At 49.9% G+C, this 21,819-nt stretch overlaps 1 protein-coding gene across 19 annotated transcripts in view; it reads right to left on the reverse strand.

The window, feature by feature from the left end:
• The window catches only part of MSI2 (musashi RNA binding protein 2), a 392,747-nt gene that overhangs the window by 56,144 nt on the left and 314,784 nt on the right, over positions 1 to 21,819 (reverse strand). For all 19 annotated transcript variants that reach the window (XM_072779887.1, XM_072779891.1, XM_072779885.1 and 16 more), the window contains one exon: positions 6,305 to 6,419. In XM_072779887.1, coding sequence (XP_072635988.1) covers positions 6,305 to 6,419 — 115 coding nt within the window. The remainder of the gene's footprint in view (positions 1 to 6,304; positions 6,420 to 21,819) is intronic.

Consider the following 21,819-nt stretch of genomic DNA (forward strand, 5'->3'; position numbering starts at 1 on the left):
GAGTTCTCAGAATTGTGGTTCTCGATCTTTGCTCTAACTCTGGAAGACGTTTGCTCTAACCCTGGAAGATGTTTGTACTCTAGGTGGGCACATGACTCATCCTCTCTCGGGCTCTGTGACTCAGCTACTCAGTCACGGAAAACTGGTCCCACCAGGCCCCTGACTTGAAAGGACAAGAGACAAGGGCTGTTTATCCAGGGATCTGCCAAAGTGTGACATATGTGGCACGTGGTATGTAGAACATTAATCGGGGCACCACATTGGCTCCATGAGGTACGCAACCAGGTCAACAACTGGACAGGTGAGCCCTCTCTGGACAGAGAGCCCTTCCCAGGCCGGGAGGTGAAGGCCAAAGTCCACCCAGATACTCAACCTCCAGAGTCATCCCGAGCCACAGGAGCATCTTTAGGCCTATGCTGTCCAATTTAAATTTAAGTCCGAATTATGATGAAAACTTCAGTTCCTCAGTTGTATGAGCCACATCTTAAATGCTCAGTAGCCACATTAGCTCATGGCCACCATCTTGGGCGGTGCAGATACAGGCCCTTCCCATCCTCACAGAAAGTTCTGGGGTACTGTGTTGTTCTAGAAGGAAAATGGAGAGCTGAATTTTGAGCTTCCTCCGTCCACCAGGAAACAGCTGAACAAATGGAGACCTCCTTGGGAATGACCTCAACAGATATTTTGGGGAAAGACAAATCCCAGTTGAAATTACAAATGAGTCTAGACATGCAGCTCTAAATTCCAGCCAATCTCCTTTTGATCTGTTAGTGCACACCCGCAGATTAGAGCTCCTCATCGCTTCTGGGTGATTTTTTTTCCCTTTCATTTCAGAGGGGCTTAATGTCGGGGAACACTGGGTCAAGACTTCACAGGGACTTCTCAGTATGAGCGCTAGCAAGAATGCCTCAGGCTTTCTTCAGCTGGTCTACAGAGTCCCACTATTTCCAGGCCTGCAGGGGAAGCTTTCCTTCATGGCCTCAGCAATGAGGCATTTCTCTAACCAGTGGTATCCAGCACGTTCAATAGTGTGTGCCCAGTGAGGTTAAGACAGTTAGAGGCAGTAGGGTTACATGGCTGAGGGCAGAGTAGGCCAAAAAGAATAAAATATATCAACAATAATCAGGTTTGCTTTTATTAAGTCCACTTTCATGAAGAAAACTCAGAGATTCTAGTGCACAGAGCTGGCTCACTCTGGGCCCCTCTTGGCCGCCGTGAGGCAGCAGAACAAAGTCGGAAGGGCTGCAAGAAGACCTTTCCGAGGGTCTTAGTTGATTTTGGTTTTGTCCAGCTCGAAGGCAGGGAGAGCTGATCTGAGGATGACCCCTCCTCTTCTCTCCTACATTCTTCTTAAGGGATTCTCATCGGGCTGATTATTCTGTGACTCTGTCAAAGGCCGTGAAAGCTAAAACCAAAACAGCTGTAGGTTTCCTGCCAAGGCCTGATGCGGCTCCATCAAGAGAGATCAAGGAAGAATAACTGTAACCATACGCTTGTCAGCCTCCCTTTGACCAGACCTCCCAAAGAATGGAGGAAATCTTAAAGGATATTTAAAAATTCGTTTCACAGTTTCCATGTCATTTATAGACCAGCATATCTGTTGTCCCACTAGAATGTTGGCTCCCTAAGATCAGGGACCTCAGGCTCCGCTGAATCCTCAGCACCCAGAACAGTACCTGGCCCTTAGGTACTCTGGAAATATTTGCAGAATGAATGGATTTAAAGTTTTAATGGTTTAGTCATGTTTCTGAAGATCTGTCCAAGTGTTACATAATTTTCTGCTCTTCCAACAACAGTTTATATCCCTAAAATCTCATTTCATTAACGAACTTTTAATAAACGTTTTTCTGCCCGCGCCGAGCTCATCAACCAAATTGTGGCTGATGATGACTGTGGTGATGATGTGGACATGTGATGGGTGATGGTGGTGATTCCAGGACAGGTATGCACTGGAGGGGTGACCCAGGTAACTTTTGGGGACATGTCAGGCCATCCCACCCTAGCAAAGAATCAGATGCCACCTGATGCCACCACTTTCGAGGGAAGAAGCAAGAAGCAAGGGCTTCAGTCACGGCACCACAGATGGTACTTTCCTTGCCCAAAGGTCTGGGATGCCAGGCTATTCCAATGGCAGAAGCCGAGGGTAGCCCTGGGAGTGTCCAGTGAGTGCATGAAAGGCTCACCGGAGACTCCAGTCTGGCTGAGGAGGCCAGAGGTAAATCAGGCCATGAGACTGTGTGTTTGTTCCCTGGGTGCTGTGTCCACTTCACCCCTTCTGCCTGGACCTCGGGCTGAGCTGGTTCCTGGTGGAGGGCACATTTTGGCAGCTCTCAGGAGGCCTGTCTCAGCAGGTACCTGGAGGCCCTCACCACACTGACTGGCAGCTCAGGAGGACTAGGGCCTAATGAGGCCTGGAGCCCAGAGCCCAGATCTTTGTTGGGAGGCAGAAACTCAAATATGATCCAACTCCTTGGGCCAAGGGTCTGAATGGAGCAGCAGGCGGCAGGTGCTACAGTATAAGCCATACCTGCAGGTCTGGCTGTATTCCTGGCCACTGGTAGGAAGGGATCCCCCGTGAAAGGGTGCTGGGCACCTGCTCGGGTGGGAATGCCTAGGGCTCCCCATTCCTTTACTGATAAGAGCTCCCAGTTTGAGTATCTACTACTGTATTTTATTGATAGGAAGACGTACATTTTTTTCGCACCTTACCATCTCTGAGAGTAGCTCTATCTCACAGTCACTGTAGTAAGAAAGCTTTAGTACAGTTTAATTAACAGCATCTGCGTTTTTCTTTCTGAATGTCTGTACAAACATGTATTTTACTACCCACAGCACCTAGGATTTGAGGAAATACAGCACTGGTGGGGCACAATAAGATTTCATTGATCCTCAACAACCCCATGAAGTGGGAGTTTCCCATACCTCTCTCTGAGGATTGAGTAACTGAAGGACAGAGCTGTTGGCACTTGCCCAAGTCACAGAGCTCATGGGGTGAAGAGTCTCGACCTGGTTCTAAAGTCCCAAGCTCTCCTCACTGGCTTGCACAGCCTCTGCCTTAGTGGAAGCTGGGCTGACACCATCAATTCCAAATAAAGGGCTCTCTGTTTGCCTAGAGGAGGAGGAGGAAAGGCTCTGTGACATGAGGGAAGCCAGTTGAGGTCTGAGGGTTCTGCTTAGTGGCAGCCTCAACAGAGCTACATGGGACAAAGACAAGAAGCAGCAAGGATGTCAGTGGTAGGGGGTGGCCCAGGGAAGGTTAGGACCCAAGGACTCACAGCCTCACCATGACAACATTTCTAACCAACAATTATTTCTTTACTGAAGCTCAGGGAAGTCGTAACTTCGACTATGAGAGACAGGGAAAAGGCTGGGGGCAGATGAGTAACCACTTCCCATTCATTCATCACGTATCCGTATCTCAATAGGTACTGAGCCCAGCACTCCTCCTCACACACGCCTGCGTGCACCTGGCCCCTCAGCCAGGCTAGTGGGCTCCCAGGGTTCCACACTAGGACCTTCAGCCTTCCAAATCTATTCCTGTCTGGATCACCCTTAGCTTGCTCATCCTTCTTAGCATGGCTAACAGGTCACCTCCACAGGGGGGTATTCCCTGATTCCTCAGACTAATTTCCATCCTTCATTATGTGCTCTTAAAATACTCCAGAACTATTATGAGTAACTAGCTATCTGTAGAATTAGCTGTTAACTGCGGTCACTCTTACTAGACCACAAGGTCTGGAAGACAGGGACCAGTGCTAGCCCAGGGAAGGCATGCAGTAGGTGCTCAAAGCCTACTTGCCACAGAGTACCTCCTGCATTCAACAAAGCCTCCCTGCCTTGGCTTCCATTGTGAAACCAGTGGGGGCCCTCTGTTTAGGGGTCCGAGCTTGGGTTCCTGTAGAGATGTGGGCCCCTGGTCCTTGCTTCCATTCTAGGGTGAAGAGAGTTGCTGCACCTCTGCTCTCTGGCAATTGACATGAGCGAGCTGGCTTTGCTGTACACGACTGCTTCTCCCTGAAGAAAACAGGTCATTCCTCCCAGCATGTAAAAGGCATCGAGTTAGACTCAGAAAGGCACGGGAACTTCCTGAACATCTGATCCTAAAAGGAGTCCCATTTTATGCCCCAGGACCTTTATACTCACTGTTAAAAATTCAAGACTCCCCAAACTGGCAACTCTTTAAGATTTGATTTTCAAATTTAAAACTATTAGTTTATTCGGAGCTTCTCTTGGTATACAATGTAAGGTAAGGACTACATAAAGATTATTTTTTATTTTTATTTTATTTATTTATTTATTTTTTAAAGACTTTATTTATTTATTCATGAGACACACACAGAGAGAGAGAGGGAGGCAGAGACACAGGCAGAGGGAGAAGCAGGCTCCACGCAGGGAACCTGACGTGGGACTCGATCCCGGGTCTCCAGGATCACATCCTGGGCTGAAGGTGGTGCTAAACCGCTGAGCCATCTGGGCTGCCCAAAGATTATATTTTAAACAAGAGCTGGACAAATGTCTCATTGTCAATCAGGAGATAATTCTCACTGATTTTTATTTATTTATTCAATTTTTTTTTTAAGAGAGAGAGAATGAGCAGGGGTGGGGTGGGGAAGGGGCAGAGGGAGTGGGCCAGAAAGAATCTCAAGCAGGCTCCATGCTCAGTGCAAAGCCCAACTGGAGGCTCGATCTCATGACTCTGAGATTATGACCTGAACCAAAATCAAGAGTCCGAAGCTTACCTGACTGTGCTCCCCAGGCACCCCCCACCGCTGATTTTTAAAAGTAACTTCTTCATAATGACTACACTCTTACATAGAAATACAATTAGTGCATCTGCTTTCACTTTTTTTCTCAACAGGTGCGTGCCTATACACCATACTATTTCATTACTGTAGCTTTGTGCCATGTTCTGCTATTTGGTCAAACTAGTCTTTTCTCATTTATCTTATCTAGTCTAATGTGTTTCTGCTTCCCAATCTGTGTTGGAATCATTTGGCCAATGCTTAAAGAAGTAAACAGGAATTTCCATTGAAACTCAGTTAAACCTAAAACATTAATTCGGGAAGAAGTAACATCCCCACCACCTTTAGGATTCTTGAGGCATCTCTTTCTGTCTCTCAAGTTCCTTGAACTAACTTTACTGGCTCTTGTTATTTCCTCAGACAAAATAGACAATTCTTTTTAAGAATGTGTAACATCAAGAAAAAGTTTCATACATTTCAAATGGAGCCAGGAATGATTTAAAGAGCTGTGAATCTGAAAATACATAAAGAGCCGATCAAACAATATAGAAGGGGGACTCGTAGCCAAACCGAATGAAAATCCATTAAAACCAGACAGATCATGTGCCTGAATGGAATTTTACCATTAACTACCATTTATCCCATTTAATTAGTATTTTCCCGACACACAATAACTCGCACTAAAATACTGCTCTCTCGCTTTGAAATTTCTAATTATTGTTGCGACCCACACCATTACGCCTCCCCTCTGCTTTCTCCATTTTTCATGCCATTTCAGTGGCAAGATTTTCAATTATCTACGCAGGACGGACAGAGATACCTTTAAGGAAGGGGCATAATATGCAACTTAATTTCTCTAAAAGCCAGGAGAGATCATTTTTCGTCAGAACAAACACACTTTGTCTTTCATCATTTTTTTTTTCCTTTTTGGGCAAATAAGGAGTAAAACAGGCCATTTAAAACATCCATTTAAATGCAAATTCTGATATCCCAAGAGAAAAATGTTAATCATTTAAATAGACAGGATTAGAGCCCACCCTCATCATTTCTCCTTTCCCAAGTTTTAGAAAAATAGAGCCTCTGCCCACATGGGTGAAGCCAGCCAGGAGTCCTCAGGTCTTTAAGAACACCCTGTCCATAGAGAGGCATGCGGCAGAGGGCCGGCTTTCTCCTTTTGAAGAAGGGAGTGTAAAGGAGTTAAAATGACATCAAGAACCTCCTATGAGCTAGGCATGAAATAAGATGATTATCTATCTACTTATCTATCTATCTATCTATCTATCCATCCATCCATCCATCCACCCACCCACCCACCCATCCATCCATCCATCCACCCACCCACCTATCCATCCATCCATCCATCCATCCATCCATCCATCCATCCATCCATCCATCTCTATAATGGTCCAACTATCTTACAAAGGGGCTTACAGGTGAAGGAGTTGAAACGCACAAAGGCAGTTTGCCCAACTGGTAGGTGACCCAGTTGGGTGTCTAGGCCTCCGCAGTCCCAAGTCCATAGTGGCTCTGCGGTGTGTCCCCAGGGTCCCGCCCGGACTCACCTAGCATTCCCATGCCAAGCATGAACGCGTCCATGGTATAAGGCAGTCCCCGGGCCCGGCCTCTTGTCCCCGGTGGGAACATGACTTCCTTAGGCTGAGCTTTCTTACATTCTACCTGTTCAACAGAAAGGCGAACAAATGAGATGCAAATGAATGCCACGTAAATGTCAAATGCAGAACCGATCTGGTTACCCGCTAAGGTATTTTTAGCCTTGCTCCTTATTCACTGTAAAAATAGCCATGCCAAGCAAATGGCCTGCAAAACAAATATTTAAGAAAGCACGCTACTTGTTGCAAATCCTGCTTTGGAAAATCCTACAAGGGTGAAATTGGGTTTGGAGGGGTGACAAGGACGTGGGCTGAAGCCCCACAGGCATGGGTTCAGAGCTCAGCCTGGAAGGTGAGCAGAAGGCCCCAGAGGTAAGGAGCAGATGGGGCTGCTGGGTGTGTCTGTGAGGACAAAACAACAGCAGCCGGAATAATCCCCCCTGCTCCTTTGGCCCCTTTAGCTCCATTTCACAGATAAGAAAACTGAACGTCAGAAGGCTTGTGTAACGTGCCGTAAGCCACAGCCTGGCAGGCACAGGCCTGGAAGCTGGAGTTTTAAAGTTTTTAGGTCGCCGATGCCACCATCTCCGCAGAAGCTGCCCCAGCACGCTCCCGGGAGAACTAATAACATTAAACACTGCTTCTGTCCATCTGGATTACCGGTTTCTCGTTCTGCAGCTACGTCTTCGAGTGGTTGCTAATCTTTCCTGTTTCCTTCTGCCTCCCAAATTTCTTAATCCTATTCTGCTCACACAACCCAGAAACCACTTACTTCACAGCCTTAATGATATAGAATACAAGCTCCAGGAAAGAAGTAAAACTCCGGCCCACGGAAGCGTCTACGCTGTTCTCAGGAGCGTGTCTCAGACTCCTGCTCAGTGCTTACTTGCTTTCAGTTTACTGATAAACCTAACACGCATCGTTAGCTGGTGCTAACGACTACTCCATCGACGATGGAGATGGGGTGCCATAGGGTGCCTTGAGTAGCAAAGACTATCAGGGGTGCCTGGAGGGCAGGGGTGCCTGGAGTAGCAAAGACTATCAGCAAGACAGTCTGATCAGTCTGACAGTGAGGGAGGAAAGGCAAGAATCAGGGACCATATGGTACAGGAGCCAAAACCCCACATAGCTCAACAGCTGTTGAGGGACTCACTATCACACAGAAAATCACTATCGTTCCGAAGATGTCTGAGATAGGAAGAAGTTAAAGTGTGTGCCTTATATTGTTTTAAAGGGATCTACATGGGCTATCCATATCAGAGATATGGATGCCTCTCAAATCATTTCATCCCAAATACTTCACAATTAAGAAAATATGTTAGGGGCACCTGGGTGGCTCAGTCGGTTAAGGGTCCAACAGAGACATAGGCAGAGATGTAGGCAGAGAGAGAAGCTGATTCCCTATGGAGCCCAATGTGGGACCTGATCCTAGGACCCTGGGATCACTACCTGAGCCAAAGGCAGACAGACGCTCAACCACTGAGCCACCCAGGCACCCTTAGCTCAGGTCTTGATCTCAAGGGTCATGAGTTTAAGCCTCGAATTGGGCCCTTCATGCTGGGATGGAGCCTACTTAAAAAAAAAAAAAAACCAAAACATACACACACATATACATACATACGTACATACATACATATATGGGGCTTGAGGGAAGCTTTAATTACCTAAAATATTAACTCCTCTTTCTTCAGAGACACCAGATAACACATCTTATTCACGCCCGCTATTTAAAGAATAGCCATGTATACTTTAAAAGGATGGACAAAATGGCTCAACAATCACGCCTGACATGCTTAATACAAAGAGTTTTTATAGTGTAAAAAGAAAGAGATGAGCATCCTGAAATGAAAATGAGTGAAGGACACGAACAAGCAATTTGCAAATGACTCATAATGAGACATATCTTTCATATCACATGCCACGTATGACATCCCCAAACGAGACATACTGTCACCTATCAGACTGGCCATGACAACAGGATTCCTTGATGTCAGAATCTCTGAGAGTACAGGGAGGAGGGGTGAACTCAGCGCATATTTTTTTGGAGGACAACCCGAAAGAAAAAAAAAAGCTAACCAAGTATACATCCTTTGATCGAATAATGCTACTTGCAGGAGTTTATCCTGCATGGACATGTGGATAAGGCTACTCCGGTGACAAGCATTAATTATGATTTTTTTTTTAAAGGAAATATCCTAAGTGTCCAAGAAGAGGAAGTTAGTTTTGGTTCACCCACGCTTTACTCAGAGCTGTGAAGCTACAGCAAAGCATGCTGATTATAACATGCAGTGGTATCGGGAAACCCTCAGTCCTGTGCAAACCAGGGTGGTTGGTCACCCTAAATGTAAGGGGGAGAAAAGCAAATTACAGTGACTCTGTGGGAAATAATTAAGTATATATGCATATCACACAAGGGAAAGCATTTTTTTTAAAGATTTTGTTTATTCATGAGAGACACTGAGAGAGAGGCAGAGACACAAGCAGAGGCAGAGACACAAGCAGGTTCCTGTGGGGAACCTGATGTGGGACTCGATCCCAGGACCCCAAGATCACAACCTGAGTCAAAGGCAGATGCTCAACCACTGAGCCACCCAGGCGTCCCTACAGAGGAAAATATTAAAAAGACATACCAAAGTCGCCTTAGAGCAACTTTATTCTTTCATTTTATGCTGCATTTTTTTTTTTTTAAAGATTTATTTATTTACTCAGAGAGAGCGAGAGAAAGGCAGAGACACAGGCAGAGGGAGAAGCAGGCTCCATGCAGGAAGCCCAATGTGGGACTCGATCCCGGGTCTCCAGGATCACACCCCGGGCTGCAGGAGGCGCCAAACCGCTGCGCCACCAGGGCTGCCCTTATGCTGCATTTTGTTACTGGTGTTTATTTGCTACTTTTTCTGCTCTGGGTATTATTGTAGGTAGGGGTAGGGAAAGTGATTAAAAAGAAATAAACTCATCAGACCTGGGTCTTTCAGACTTCTCTCCTAATCCCAGGGTGACAGTTTGCTCCTAGACGCTATCCTTGGGACTCAGAAGCAGGCTGAGAAAGCTCATTTGCAAGAGCCTGCCCGAGCCTGGGAAGATGGGTGTGCTCTGCAGAGGCAGACAGATCATTACACCAGGATCTAGAATAATACTGCTAACCAGCTCACTTCCTAATGGCCCTATCGGTGACAATCTATTGCATTGTCTTATGAAAACCTGCTGCCTGTTCCTAGGCAACCTGATCAACGAAAATTTCAGGTTTATACAGTTTTCATTTAGGGAACATAAAAGGTTAACTGACTGTAATGGGAGTATTTTAAACAAACCCACCTACTCTTCCTCGCACTGAATAAGGCTGGCAGCTCCGTTTAATTCCGCTCTGTCTTTGCTGGCACTGTTTTGGGCAGCACCCACTGCGTGGATTCTGTCAACCGCCCACCGTGTCAACTGTGAGTGCTCCCCGAGGCCAGGGGCTGTGGCACATGCACTCTCTGGGGGGATCCCGGCACATCCTGGGCACTTGAGTGACAGGGAAAGGTAGCTACCACACCAGGGAGCCTTGGCCTGACTTGTACTGCAGGCTTCTCGAAAGATCTCTCAGGACCAGGAGGCCTGCCCACCCAGCCCCCAGCTTCTCTGAAGACATACAAAACGGGAAAGAGGAATAGCTCCTCTCTGCTTGTATCCTGAGTCCTTGCGGGGGGCCAGGGGCTTGCTGAGCATGAAAAGTACTTCCCTCAGCAGATTGGTAGAAGCCTCACCTCCCCCATCAGACTGTGAGCTCTCAGCGCAGGAGTCAGGGTCTGCCCCTACTTCCCTGGTCCCTCGTGAGGTCCCGTACAGAGCATGGACTGACACACATGACACATGCTCGTTAGGGTCGTGGAGACCTGGTCTTCTTAACCCAACAATGCTGAGGGACTCAATGTGCCCAGTAAGTGCTGGGCTTGGGGGGATGCAGACATGAGTACGGCAAGCCTCCACCTCAAGAGCTCTCGTTCTCTTGAAAAGAACAGGTTCTGTCTTGTTCTCCTAACATTAAGGCAAGTACTCATAGGTCAACCTGCCCCCCCCCACCCCTGTTTCATTTCTGGGCCTGCCAGCCTCTGCAGCCTCTTGAGTTAGACCACATTTGGGTCACCCCCACCCCCACTATCCCCACTGGGCCTCATGCAAGTTAGAGAACCGAGCATGAATACCCCGAGTTCCAGTCAGAACCCAAAAGGAGAAAACCAGCCTAAATCTCCCCAGCTCCAGTCACACACTCAGGTCATGAGGCCACACATGACATCCCATGTATCTACTGCTGTGTACCAAACACCTTCCAAACTTAGTGGCCTCGAGCAACAATCGATCATTCTTTCTCATGCTTCTGTGAGCTGACTGGGCCCAGCGAGGTTCTTGCTTGCAGTCTCTCATGTAGTGGTGGTCAGATGGTGCCTGGGGCTGGAGCTGGAGCCAGACAAAGCCTGGACTCAGCTGGAGGTTCCAGGTGGCTTCTTCTCGCACACAGTGGGTGGGCAGTAGATGCTGGTCAGCTGTGACTGCCGTGGAGAGGCGCCTCCTCTTGGCTTCTCCACAGCACTCCCTCTTCTCACACCATGGTGGCTGAGTTCCCAGAGCGACTGTCTCAGCCTGAGAATTCCAAGAGACCAAGGCAGAGGCTGCAAGGCTTCTTACCACCTAGGCTTGAGAGTCACACTGCCACTTCCGTCACATTCTACTGGTTATACCTGGTCAGCCTAGATTTGCTGTGGGAAGGGACCCCTCAGGGTGCGCATACCAAGAGGTGAAGCTCACCAGGGCTGTCTTCCGAGACCAATGACCACAAGAGATCAGTGAAGGGCAGGGAGGAAACGGGACCCCATGGCATCCACCATGGGGCACAAGGCAGGCTTGCCTGGCTTCCTATGATAAACAGAAGTAGTGTTCTTCCAGGTGACCAGGCCTCTTGCTCTGGCTGCTTCAGCTCTGCCCCCACAGAACCCTATTTACAGTAAATGCTCCATACCACCAGCACAGCCCTGGTGGCAGCAGATTCTGAGGAAGGAACCATCTCCAAGTCTTGGTCCTTGAATCTCCTCAATCAACAGCTCACACCCCACCCTTAGCAGTTTCTTAAAACGGCTACAGCTTCCAATGATGACTGGAAAAAGCAGTGTGGTTGGAGGAGGAAGAGATTTTGTAGAAACTTCCATTTGGATTTGTGCTTGTAAGAAGCCTCAGAGGTCACCTGTGACCAACTGCTCACATTAGGAAGATGCGGTCTCCATTTTAAGTCTCACAGCTGGCGAAGCCACGAAGCAACCCCACACCAGGGGCCTGATGCCAAGGACATGCCAAACCCCCACAAAGGTAGGTGGGATTTGCTTTAATTTTTCAATCTTCAAAGATGCTGCTTTGCCCCTAGCACACTGGCCTTGGAGAAGAGGGTGTGGCTTCCCCGTAGCCCGCACAGTGATGGGATGAGAAGAATGATCTAGCTGAACCCTCTCTAATGACAGGTTAGGGCAGCAGTATGTTCCTCCAGAGGATGAATCAGAGGCCTGATGTGGGCTTGCATGTTTCTGACCCTCTATGCTGGCTGCTTGTTGAGGTGGGGTGCCTCTGCCCATCACACTCCAAAGCCACTTAGCAAGGAGGTCTAACTCTTTATGTAGACAGGCTTTCAAAACTTACAGAAGAGATGCAAGGACAGTACAAAGAACTGTTCTGTACCGTTTATATCCATATCTGTATCTATGCTTATTTTTTCCTGAACCTTTGGAGGGTTAAGGTGCATATGTGGTGGTACATGTTTCCTAAACATATTTTCTTTGTAAGTACGGCAGTTAGCTTCCTCAGGACGTTTACACACGATACAGTACTTTCATCTCATGCACCTTCCATAGCCTTGTGTCAGCGGACCCCATGATGTCCTTTATAGATAGAAATCCATCTTATAGAACAGGAAGCTGGGGCCAAGGAACATTAGACACTTCACGGTTAGGACCCAGGCCACATGTGCTAAGGTTGAGTACGAAGCTGGGTCTGGGGCAGCCCGGGTGGCTCAGAGATTTAGTGCCACCTTCAGCCCAGGGTGTGATCCTGGAGACCAGGGATTGAGTCCCACATCAGGCTCTCTGCATGGAGCCTGCTTCCCTCTCTGCCTGAGTCTCTGTAGCTCTCTGTGTGTCTCTCATGAATAAATAAATAAAATCTTAAAAAAAAAAAAAAAAAAAGAAGCTGGGTCTGTCTACCTAATGCTACCATGGCCCATGCCAGGGCAGCCAGTCCCATGCCACACCCTCTCTCCTTGGGGGTGGTGGGAGGGAATGCTTAGCATTGGCTTTTGGAGAAGGCACAGGGACTTTCTGCGGGGACGACTTCCCTGTAGCTACTCTGAGTGGTCACCCTCACCCAACTGGCCTGCAGCCCTTGCTGAGACAAGCTCCCTGCTGGGCACCTTTTGGAAGAGGCTGGCAGTCTGAGGACGATGCCAAGGTCTGAGAAGTGAAAAGGTTTTTGTTTTTCCCTGGTTTCTACATAAACAGCCCCAGTCAGCACATGGCCCTGGGGCCAGGAGGGAAACCAGCCTGGCCTTGGTCTGGGGAAACCCAAGCCCTATGGCTGTAGCCTTGATTTACCACCCAGGACAAGGCAACTCTGTGTGGCCTGGAGGCCAGTGTTTGCAGCTTCACTTCTCACCCCACACTGATCACATGAGAAATGATTTACTCCTCCAGGGGGACAGGGGCCCATTTCAAAGAATAAAGTTCACCGCTGTCCAGAGAGACCAGCCTGGACTGATTGGCTGCTGGAAGAGAGGGGAACAGGTCTTCTGGGCTGGAGTGCTTGGCAGGGGCAGCGGTGGAGGGTGGTGACTGGTAGCTCCCATGTGGGCAGCAACCTTTTGTGGAGCTTCGTGAAAGAGGCCTGACCCCGTCTTGCCCCAAGATCAGCTTATCCTCTGACTCAAACTGCAGCTCCCTCCTCCTTTATCAGTTGGTTTCAAAGCATTCCAAGCCAACACTGCTTCTCTGAAGCCCCAGATTGTCCATCTTCTCTCGCTGATAGGCCCCCAAGCGCTTTCCAGGGAGATGAAGGGAAGGGGAGATGCCACTCCAATGTAAAGACTTGGGGTTCTGCCTGGAGCCTGGCAGCTACCCAGCTCTCTCTGGTAAGGCAGGAGGACTGAGCTGCAGCCCAGAAACCACACCCAGCTCTGTGCACAACCTGTGTTGTCCCGTGGCTATGCCCTTCTCCCTCTTGCCCCCTCTGCCAGTCATAAGCCTTTCTGGAGACTCTAGGAGGGCAGGACCCTTCACGGGGCTCTTACAGGTTCCTAACCAAGATTCAGAGGGGACCTGCTCTCAAGGAACCTACAGAGCAAGGAAGACAAACACAAGGTAAACCATTTGGCTGGAAGAACCGAGTCTCTATTGTCCTGCCCTGTGTTCCATGCTGGGAGTTAGCCTCAAGAGCATGGTAGCCATAGAACATGCTAGAGAATGTGCAGGTCACTATGAAATGAAGATGAAAGGCCCTTTATCCAAGCATTACTAGGAGTTCCAAGATGGTGGCAGTACAGCAGGAACCCAGCGAGGGCTCTTCTGAACACAGGCATCATATCTAGGACGCTGGCCCTGCTCAAGCCAGCTGCTGAATGAGCCGTAGGAGGCTGATGGTGTAGCAAGGTGCGGGTGACAAGAATAGAAACAGCCCATCGAGGAGAGGTGGGAAGGTTGGGAGGGAAGGCAGGACCACGGTCCTCCTCAATGTGGAGCTCACGCTAGAGATGGACCCATTAGGCATCTCCCTCTGAGTGACCTACAGAGTCAAGTTGCTTCATCTGGATTCTAACATCTGCTCCAGGGTTCCCATTCCATCCAGTTGCTGTACTTGTCCAGAGCCAACGGCAAGATGGAGTCATGACCAGCATGTGTGTATGGCTGGATAGGCCAGGCCTGAGACACCATTATGGGAGGGGCGGCAATCACACCCAGAAATCCTGGCAGCCTCACTGGGAAGACCCAGCCTGTGACTCCAGCAGGGAGGGTGATTCACCATCCTGCCATACCTGCCCCCAGCCAGCACCAGCCCTCCAGCCTCTGCAGACTTGGGGAGGCCTCTCAGCTGGGCACTGTCAGTACCAGGAGGCGAACAGAAGGGAGTTCTATGTTCTGTCTTCCCGCCTCTCCCTTCCCAGACATCTCAATTGGGCACCGTGCTCGTAGATGGACACTGGCCTGTGGCCATATACTAGAGAACCCACTTGTACAGGACAATTTGTCTTGCTCTATTGCAAAAGGGTCCTCACAGATATGGAGCCTCTCATGGAGTTTCTTGAAGAAGCAGCTACTGTATAAGCCCTCCCCCCCCCCAAAAAAAAGAAAGACTAGCTTAGACAGGCAAAGGCCGTCAGCAGAAATATCCACCTTCCAAGGACGCATCCTTGCCATAAACGGCCCAGACCCATTTGTGAGAAGCACTGAGAGTCCCATAGGACATATAATCTTGACTTTTTCCCCAGTCAGCAGGATTACTGTAGGGAGGAAGGAACAAATTGTTTATGGAACACTCCTCCTATGCCAGGCATGGCCACAGCATCCTGAGGTGTGTGTGCGCGCACATACATGATCTCATGTGTTGTATGTGTACACAGGGATGTATACACATCATGTATATAAGGCACAGCGTCTGGCACACAGAGGTCCTCAGAGAATGCCCAATGCTCTCCATACCCTCATTAATCAGCTCATTTCCTCTGAACTGGCCTAATTAGCCCTGAAGTCAGCACAGGAAGGAAAACGGAGGTTCTGAGGCAATGATCTGCCCAAGGTCACACAGCCAGGTAATGACACAGCTACGGCTCTGTCCCAGGTCCCCCTCTCTGGGCCACCAGCCACCCCAGTGTGGCCCTCACAGCCCTTCCCCACTACCTTCTATCTGGCCTTCAAGGCCCATTGGCATGCTACTCCTTCCACAAAACCATCCCCAGTCCTAGTTCCAGAATTAATTTCATCCGCTGTTTCCTCTGTTTTATTAAAATCCGCTATGACAACGTGAAGGAGGTTATAAACCAATACTATTAGCGCCTCCTGGTTAGTTAGCAAGCACGGGCTAGGAGCGGACACAGAGATGAATTCAAGAGGACGTGGCTCTTCCTTGGAGGGGTTCAGAGTATGGGAAAGGAGTGCAGAGGAGCTACTCCCCAACATGTGCCCCTGTGACGGCAGCCCCCCACTCCCCCTGGATCTGAGGGCGGGGGGGGCTTGTCCTTTCCACCAGCTCTAAAGCTCGCCTCTGCTCACCAGCGCTGAGTGGGAACCAGCTGCCTGACTCCTCTGCGCCTCAACGTTCTCATCTGTAAAACAGAGTAACAGTGACACCCGCCCCCCAGGGCTGCAGCGCGCTAATAAATCAAACCAGCTAATCCCATAAGCGCGCCGGCTGGATAAAGTTGATCGTGTCACACATGAATCTTTGCCACGGGAGCCTAGCTGAGCATCTCTGAAGGTGATAAAGCCGGTTCACGCCTGTGTTTCTGTCCCAAAGCCTAGGGAGCAGAGAGGAAGAAGGTGGCTGCCACCCTCCAGCCTGGCAAACTCCGGGCACGCTGCCACCAATCTTCTCCCTGCCACCCCCACCTCCTGGCCCGGTAGGGCCCGTCTTCCTGCTTTCATCAGCAAGGTGTGCAAAAGGAGCTTTGCCGGCTGCACTATTTGGGGAAAAAGCTGATGGTGGCAGCAGCAGCTGCTCTTTTTATTTCTGGGAACCTGCAAGGACATTTCAAAGTGAAAAGAAACCTCTGCCTCCAGCAGGTGCCACAAATGCGGCCACAGGGCTGGGTGCTTACCTTAGCCCAGGGTGGGTGTTGCCAGAAACCCTGCACCAAGCCCAATTTAATTTCTCTATTTAAAAGAGAGAAAGCAAGCGAGTGAAAAAAATAAAAAATAAAAAGTGTGGCCAAGCATTAGCTTGCACCTGCCTGGGAAGTTGGGCAGAGAAGCTGGGAAAAGTCAAAGGAAGAATAGGCCCCAGAGAAGGCGTGCAGAGAAAGAGGAGCAGCTTCCTCCAGTGGTCTTCATGCCCCCTGCTGAGCTCACACCCTGTGGGTGGTGCGTAGGGAGCAGCACATGTTGGCAAATCCAGAGGGGCTGGGTGCCAAGATAATGGAGAAGGAAGGACCTTGTCCTCCCCACACTTCCTGCAATGACCTTCCCAGAGGTTGGATGAAGGGCGAAGGAGCTAGAACTCAGGCAACCTCCCTGCTAGCCGAATTAGTTCTGCCTAAAGAGCAACATTTACCACCCAACATCCCAGCCTCCCCACACCCTCCTCCAGCAGCACACAAATCCCTCTCTCTGCAGGAACAGAGCCGGTACACAAACATGTGCGTGCCTGATGCAGGGGTGGGGGGCGCAGGACCTCCCTCTCGCTCGTAAACACGAGGTTCATTTATTAAGTGCCTCTCTGGCATTTCCTTTTTTGCCTTCATCCTGCTTGTTTAATATTGCATTTGACATTCTCATTTTATAAATGGTAACAGAAGCAGAATGGATGGCTAAAATTAGCTTACGAGTAAGGAGGATGCTGCAAATAGGGTGGTGAACACAGAAGCCTAGTTAATTCCACCCACATTACCCTGCCCCCGTCCCCCACTCCCGGGCTGGCTCCCGATCAGCTCTTAGTCGTCAAGTCTTCAGGCTGTGGAAGAGTGGTCTGAGGGAGGGGACGTGCACCCACTCACAGGGTGCCCCTGATAGGGGTAGCGCCTCATGCCAACCCTAGATGGGGCTTCCATGGACCACCTGGCCCAACACCTGACCTGAGAGGCCAACCAGGGCTCTCCTGTCCTCCTGCCCCCGCTATCCCCATAAGCGTCCCCATTCTGGGGGTGAATCCCCAGGTGTGACCTGGGCTGAAGGTGGCAATCCTGAGAGCCCACCATGCTTTGCTTTTTGAAGGGGGTTTTTTGGAACCTCCCCAATGGAGGATTCAGCTGAAGGGCTGAGTCCACCTCTCTAAGGGCCTAGGAAATTGGCCTCCCCAGGGACCTAGGAAATCACTTCAGCAGAGCCCCTTCTACTCTGCTCTGCAGGATGCGTACCTTCTCTCCTTGGGACCACCTCTCAGCCAGAGCACAGCAAGGACCCATCCCAGAGCCTCCTCTCTGCCCACGTCTGTACCCTTGCACTCTGCTGACTTGTAATCTGTCCGGGACCCCTTTACCTTTTGATTACATATTTGTTCAGTAAAATTATTCTAAGAATAATGATAGTGATGACAACTAACAATAACAGCAAAAAAGCCTATTGCTTTGATAGAATACACGGTGACTGGTAAAAAAAAAGTGGTCCCGAGTCCTAACTCCCAGCAGTCTCTGAGAGAGATGCCATCCTTACCTGTCTGAGGGGGAGCAAAGCACAGGTGATGAGTAACGTGCGCAAAGTCACAAAGCCTAGCAGTGAGGAGCTCGGCATGCTGTGGGGCATCGGGCAGGGAGGGATTTGTGGCCTCTCGGGTTGACAGCACCCTGTTCTGACCGTTCCTTCGGTCCCTGCCTGCACAGTGCTTGCGGTCTCCCTAAGAATGAAGGCACGGATACTTTCTGCTCGCTACTATCCCAAGCCCCAGCATCTGTTTGGGGTACTGCTGACCCTCTCGGCCTCAGGCTATTAAAATGCCTCAGCAGTGGATTTAAGTGAGCTCTTGGCTAAAAGCCTTTCCTTGGGCCCCTTGAGATAAGCAGACCACACCTGCTCCGAGCTACCTCATATAGGCCAGGAGTTGAAACTGGCCCAAAAGGCAAATCCACCTACTGCTTGTTTTTTTATAAATAAGGTTTTTATGTGAACACAGCCACGCCCACTCACATATCATCAGTGGCTCCGTTCTGCTCTAGGATGGCAGAGACCTAGGGCCCTGAAAGCCTAAAATATTTACTGTCTGGCCCTTTACAAAGTTTTTTGGCCCTTGGTTTAGGCCACATGGAAGAAACTTGAGGATACCAATGGGGTTTGGGGGAGGGCGATTCTTTCAAGGCTACCAGATTATAGCTTCTCTACACCAGAGCAGTCCAAGAGCTCCCAGGGTCAGGAGCTGAATCAGGGCCTTCAATAAGCTGCAAAGGACAGTGGTTGCTATCCTTCCCAGCTCAGAGGAGGAAACAGGTGCAGACAGGTGGGGTATTCACCTGGTCACAAAGCAACCAGTGATGGATATGGGGTTCAGCCTCAGGTCCACATGTTCTAAAGCCCTGAGTGCCTCAAAGTGACCCAGGAGATACTGTTTTGGGGACAAAGACATGTACACATTACTTGGGGGATCTAGCTCATCACTCTAGTGGATGTGCCTCAAACATCTACAGTTGATGCTCCCAGTCCCTTGTCAGAGTGGAAGGGCATGCCAGCACCGGAGGTGTGGCCCCAGCATGGATGGCTTCCTGAGACGGGGGTGCAGGGGAGAGAGAGGCCTGGTGTTTATGCGTACAAAGGGACAGCAGCAGGCTGGCCTGGGGATCCCATGCCAGGGTGGCTCATCCAGCTCCATGCTCCTGGGGCCTCAGCCCTCACTAAGGGTCCCTTCCTTCTGACACTTGACCATTTATGACTGTCCCACAGCTCCGATCATTAGCAGTGATCTTTGCCTGGGGCTTCCCAGACTTTAAATGTGCGCACACACACCACTAGGGACTTGTCAAAATGCAGATTCCGATTCACTAGCTCTGGGGGTGGGGCCTGAGACTCTGCATTCCTAATAAGCTTGCAAAATGCTAGGCAATTTCCAAATTCAGATCACCTCAATAGAACAAGGGAAAGGACTATTTAAAGGAATCCTATAGTAATCCGTGCACAAAGCAAATAAAAACTCATCTTTGCTACTTAAACCAACCCAGATTTTTCAATTCATGAGGTTTTGCCCTAAGGAGGCAGCAGAGTATATTGGGAAGAACACAGGGTTGAGGCAAAAACACCACCGGTTCAAATCCCAGCTCTGCCAATTAGAACTATGGACTGTGGAAGTCCCTTCACCACTCTGAGCTCCAAAGCCCACTCTAGAATGGGACGATTGCCACGTGCGTGTACAGCGCCATTCCAGTACCTGGCAAGTGCCAATGTCCTCTTGGTGAATCAGGTGTCAGAAGAGGCGCCTTCGTTCTGGCACCCATCAGACTGTACCCCCTATTCTCCCCCAGCGAGGCTCTCCAGTTCCATCTGAGGTTGGGGACCGAGCTAGGCCCCTGAGAAAGCCCAGAGTAGGTGTCGCCCACCACCTCCCTCCTGGGGCTGCGAGCTTGCCGGAAGGCTGTACTGGCTGACAGCACATCAAGCCCACATCCCTACTCCTGGGGTGGGGGGGCTGCTCCAATCAGGGGCGCGTGGCTGGAGGCGTCAGTGGCTGTACCTGTACTGGGGCTCGTGGAATGGCCGGAGAGGAAGCCCTCTCTGGAGAGTCACCAGGTGGCTCCGCTGGTGAATTTATGTGTGTTTACTGATAAAGACATGTTTGTGCTTTACTCTGACCCACATCAAGACGGGGGAAGGGGCTGAGTCCTGGCTGTCCTGGGTCAGCCCCTGAGCTCAGCAGGCGGCCAGCTGTCCCCAGCACCTGTGGCTCATCTGCCTCCGGGGCAGTGGGGGAAGAGGCCCAGAAATCTGTTGTGGCCAACGGGAACCGCTTCTGCCCAAGCTTGGCCCTTCATCCCAGCTGGGGATCTGGCGGGTAAGCCCATCTCCTCTGCCCTTCTCTTAGGAGAACATGGGAGTCCCATGGGCCACGACACGGCTGACTGGGAGGGGGCGGTCAGTGGTCTTGGAAGGCTGTTGTCCAGCGAGATGACCTTTAAAGTCCCATTCAGCCTGGAGGGGCTACTTGTTTACTGGGCACCAATGGGAGTTCTGGACTTTAGCTTTCTACGCTTGAACTCTGGTGCTGCCTCTTGCAGAGTGTTTGGCCCTGGGAAAACTGCTTAACTTCTCTCTTTGCCTCACTTACTTACCAGTAAAATGGGGGATAATAATCAGTATCTACATCAAAGTATAGAATAGAAGAGATGCATAAAGTGAGCTCTCAGCAGAGTATGCAGCTGGCACTAAAAAAATGTGAACTATTTGTGGGATCTCTGTAGGGAGGGTGCCATGGGGGTCTTTTTTGGTTCTCCCCCTGCCACCACCACCATGGAGGTGACCTCTTTAAGGGAGGGTCTGTATGGGAACAGGGACAGAGTTGTTGTGATCCCAGCTTCCTGACAGCAGCTACCCTGAGCCTTAGCAGGCAGGAGGGCTTGTGCCTGCTGCAGGCTCTCTCAGATGCTGGGGAAGGGCCCTCATTTAAAAAAAAAACAACAAAAAACCCAAGAGATTCACCAACCAAATTAGATGGGAAATGGCTTTGGGAATTATGATGTACCTCCCTGTCACGTGGACCCTCCTGTAATCCTTTATTCATTCCACAATTATTTATACAGGGCCCACGGAGCGCCAGCCAGAGGAGTACTGGATTAAGACGAAGAAGATTTGGATTCAAGTCCTATCTTCGTGACTCATCAGCAGAAAGACCTTTCTTATCTGTGAATGAGAAAATGGTAGCTCCAGGCACATTCCGGGGGCGGCGTGGTAATCTCTCCCCGCAGAATTCCGGGAGATTGCCAGGCTTCCAGGAGACGGGTCTTTACAGCTTTGCGCGCAGTCCAGTTTACAAAACACTCCTACGGACCTTCTAACAACTGTCCGGGTTTCTGCTTGGCAGTCTCTGCGTTCTCAGCGTCTTTCCAATCCTTCATTTGAATTCTGTCCATAGCACAGTTTAAATCCATTTCCTTTTCTGTGGCCTCAGAAGTAGAAACCAGGATCATAGAATCCTCAGCAATCCAGGCTTCTTCAGAGGAGGACGGCTTGCTGGAGAGGTCCTCTCAGTGACTACGACACGGCCGATGGCAAGAGCACCCGGTTATCAATGTGTTTGGCCTTTGCTGCTGGTACCTCCCTGAGGCCCAGTGACCCCACCAGGTGGTCACCACGGGCCTGCTATCTTGGAGCCCAGCAAGGCCTGGTGATCTTCCAATGGCCTCTTCCAGTACCGGATTTCCCCTTTAGAGCCAGTGACTGGTGGGCCAGGGCTTGTTGGGTTTAGGGGCACCTCTAGAGCGTGTATGTGATCCTCACTACTCTGCGCCCACCCCTTCTCTTGTCCGCTTCCATTTCTGCAATACTGTTAAAGATCAAGTACCAGAGGCATCTGGGTGGCTCAGTGGTTGAGCATCTGCCTTTGGCTCAGGTCATGATCCTGGGGTCCTGGGATCGAGTTCCACTTCAGGCTCACTGTGGAGAGGTTGCTTCTCCCTCTGCCTATGTCTCTGTCTTTCATGAATCAATAAAATCTTAAAAAAAAAAAAAAAAAAAAAGACCAAGTACCAGCCTTGGTTTCAAAAGAAAACAGAAACGTTACCACTAAGAGAACAGTTACCTGCATGTACCACAGTCAACCTCCAGCTGGGTGGA

This window comes from Canis lupus, chromosome 16, assembly GCF_048164855.1.
Source record: "Canis lupus baileyi chromosome 16, mCanLup2.hap1, whole genome shotgun sequence".
In the NCBI taxonomy this organism is placed as follows: domain Eukaryota; kingdom Metazoa; phylum Chordata; class Mammalia; order Carnivora; family Canidae; genus Canis; species Canis lupus.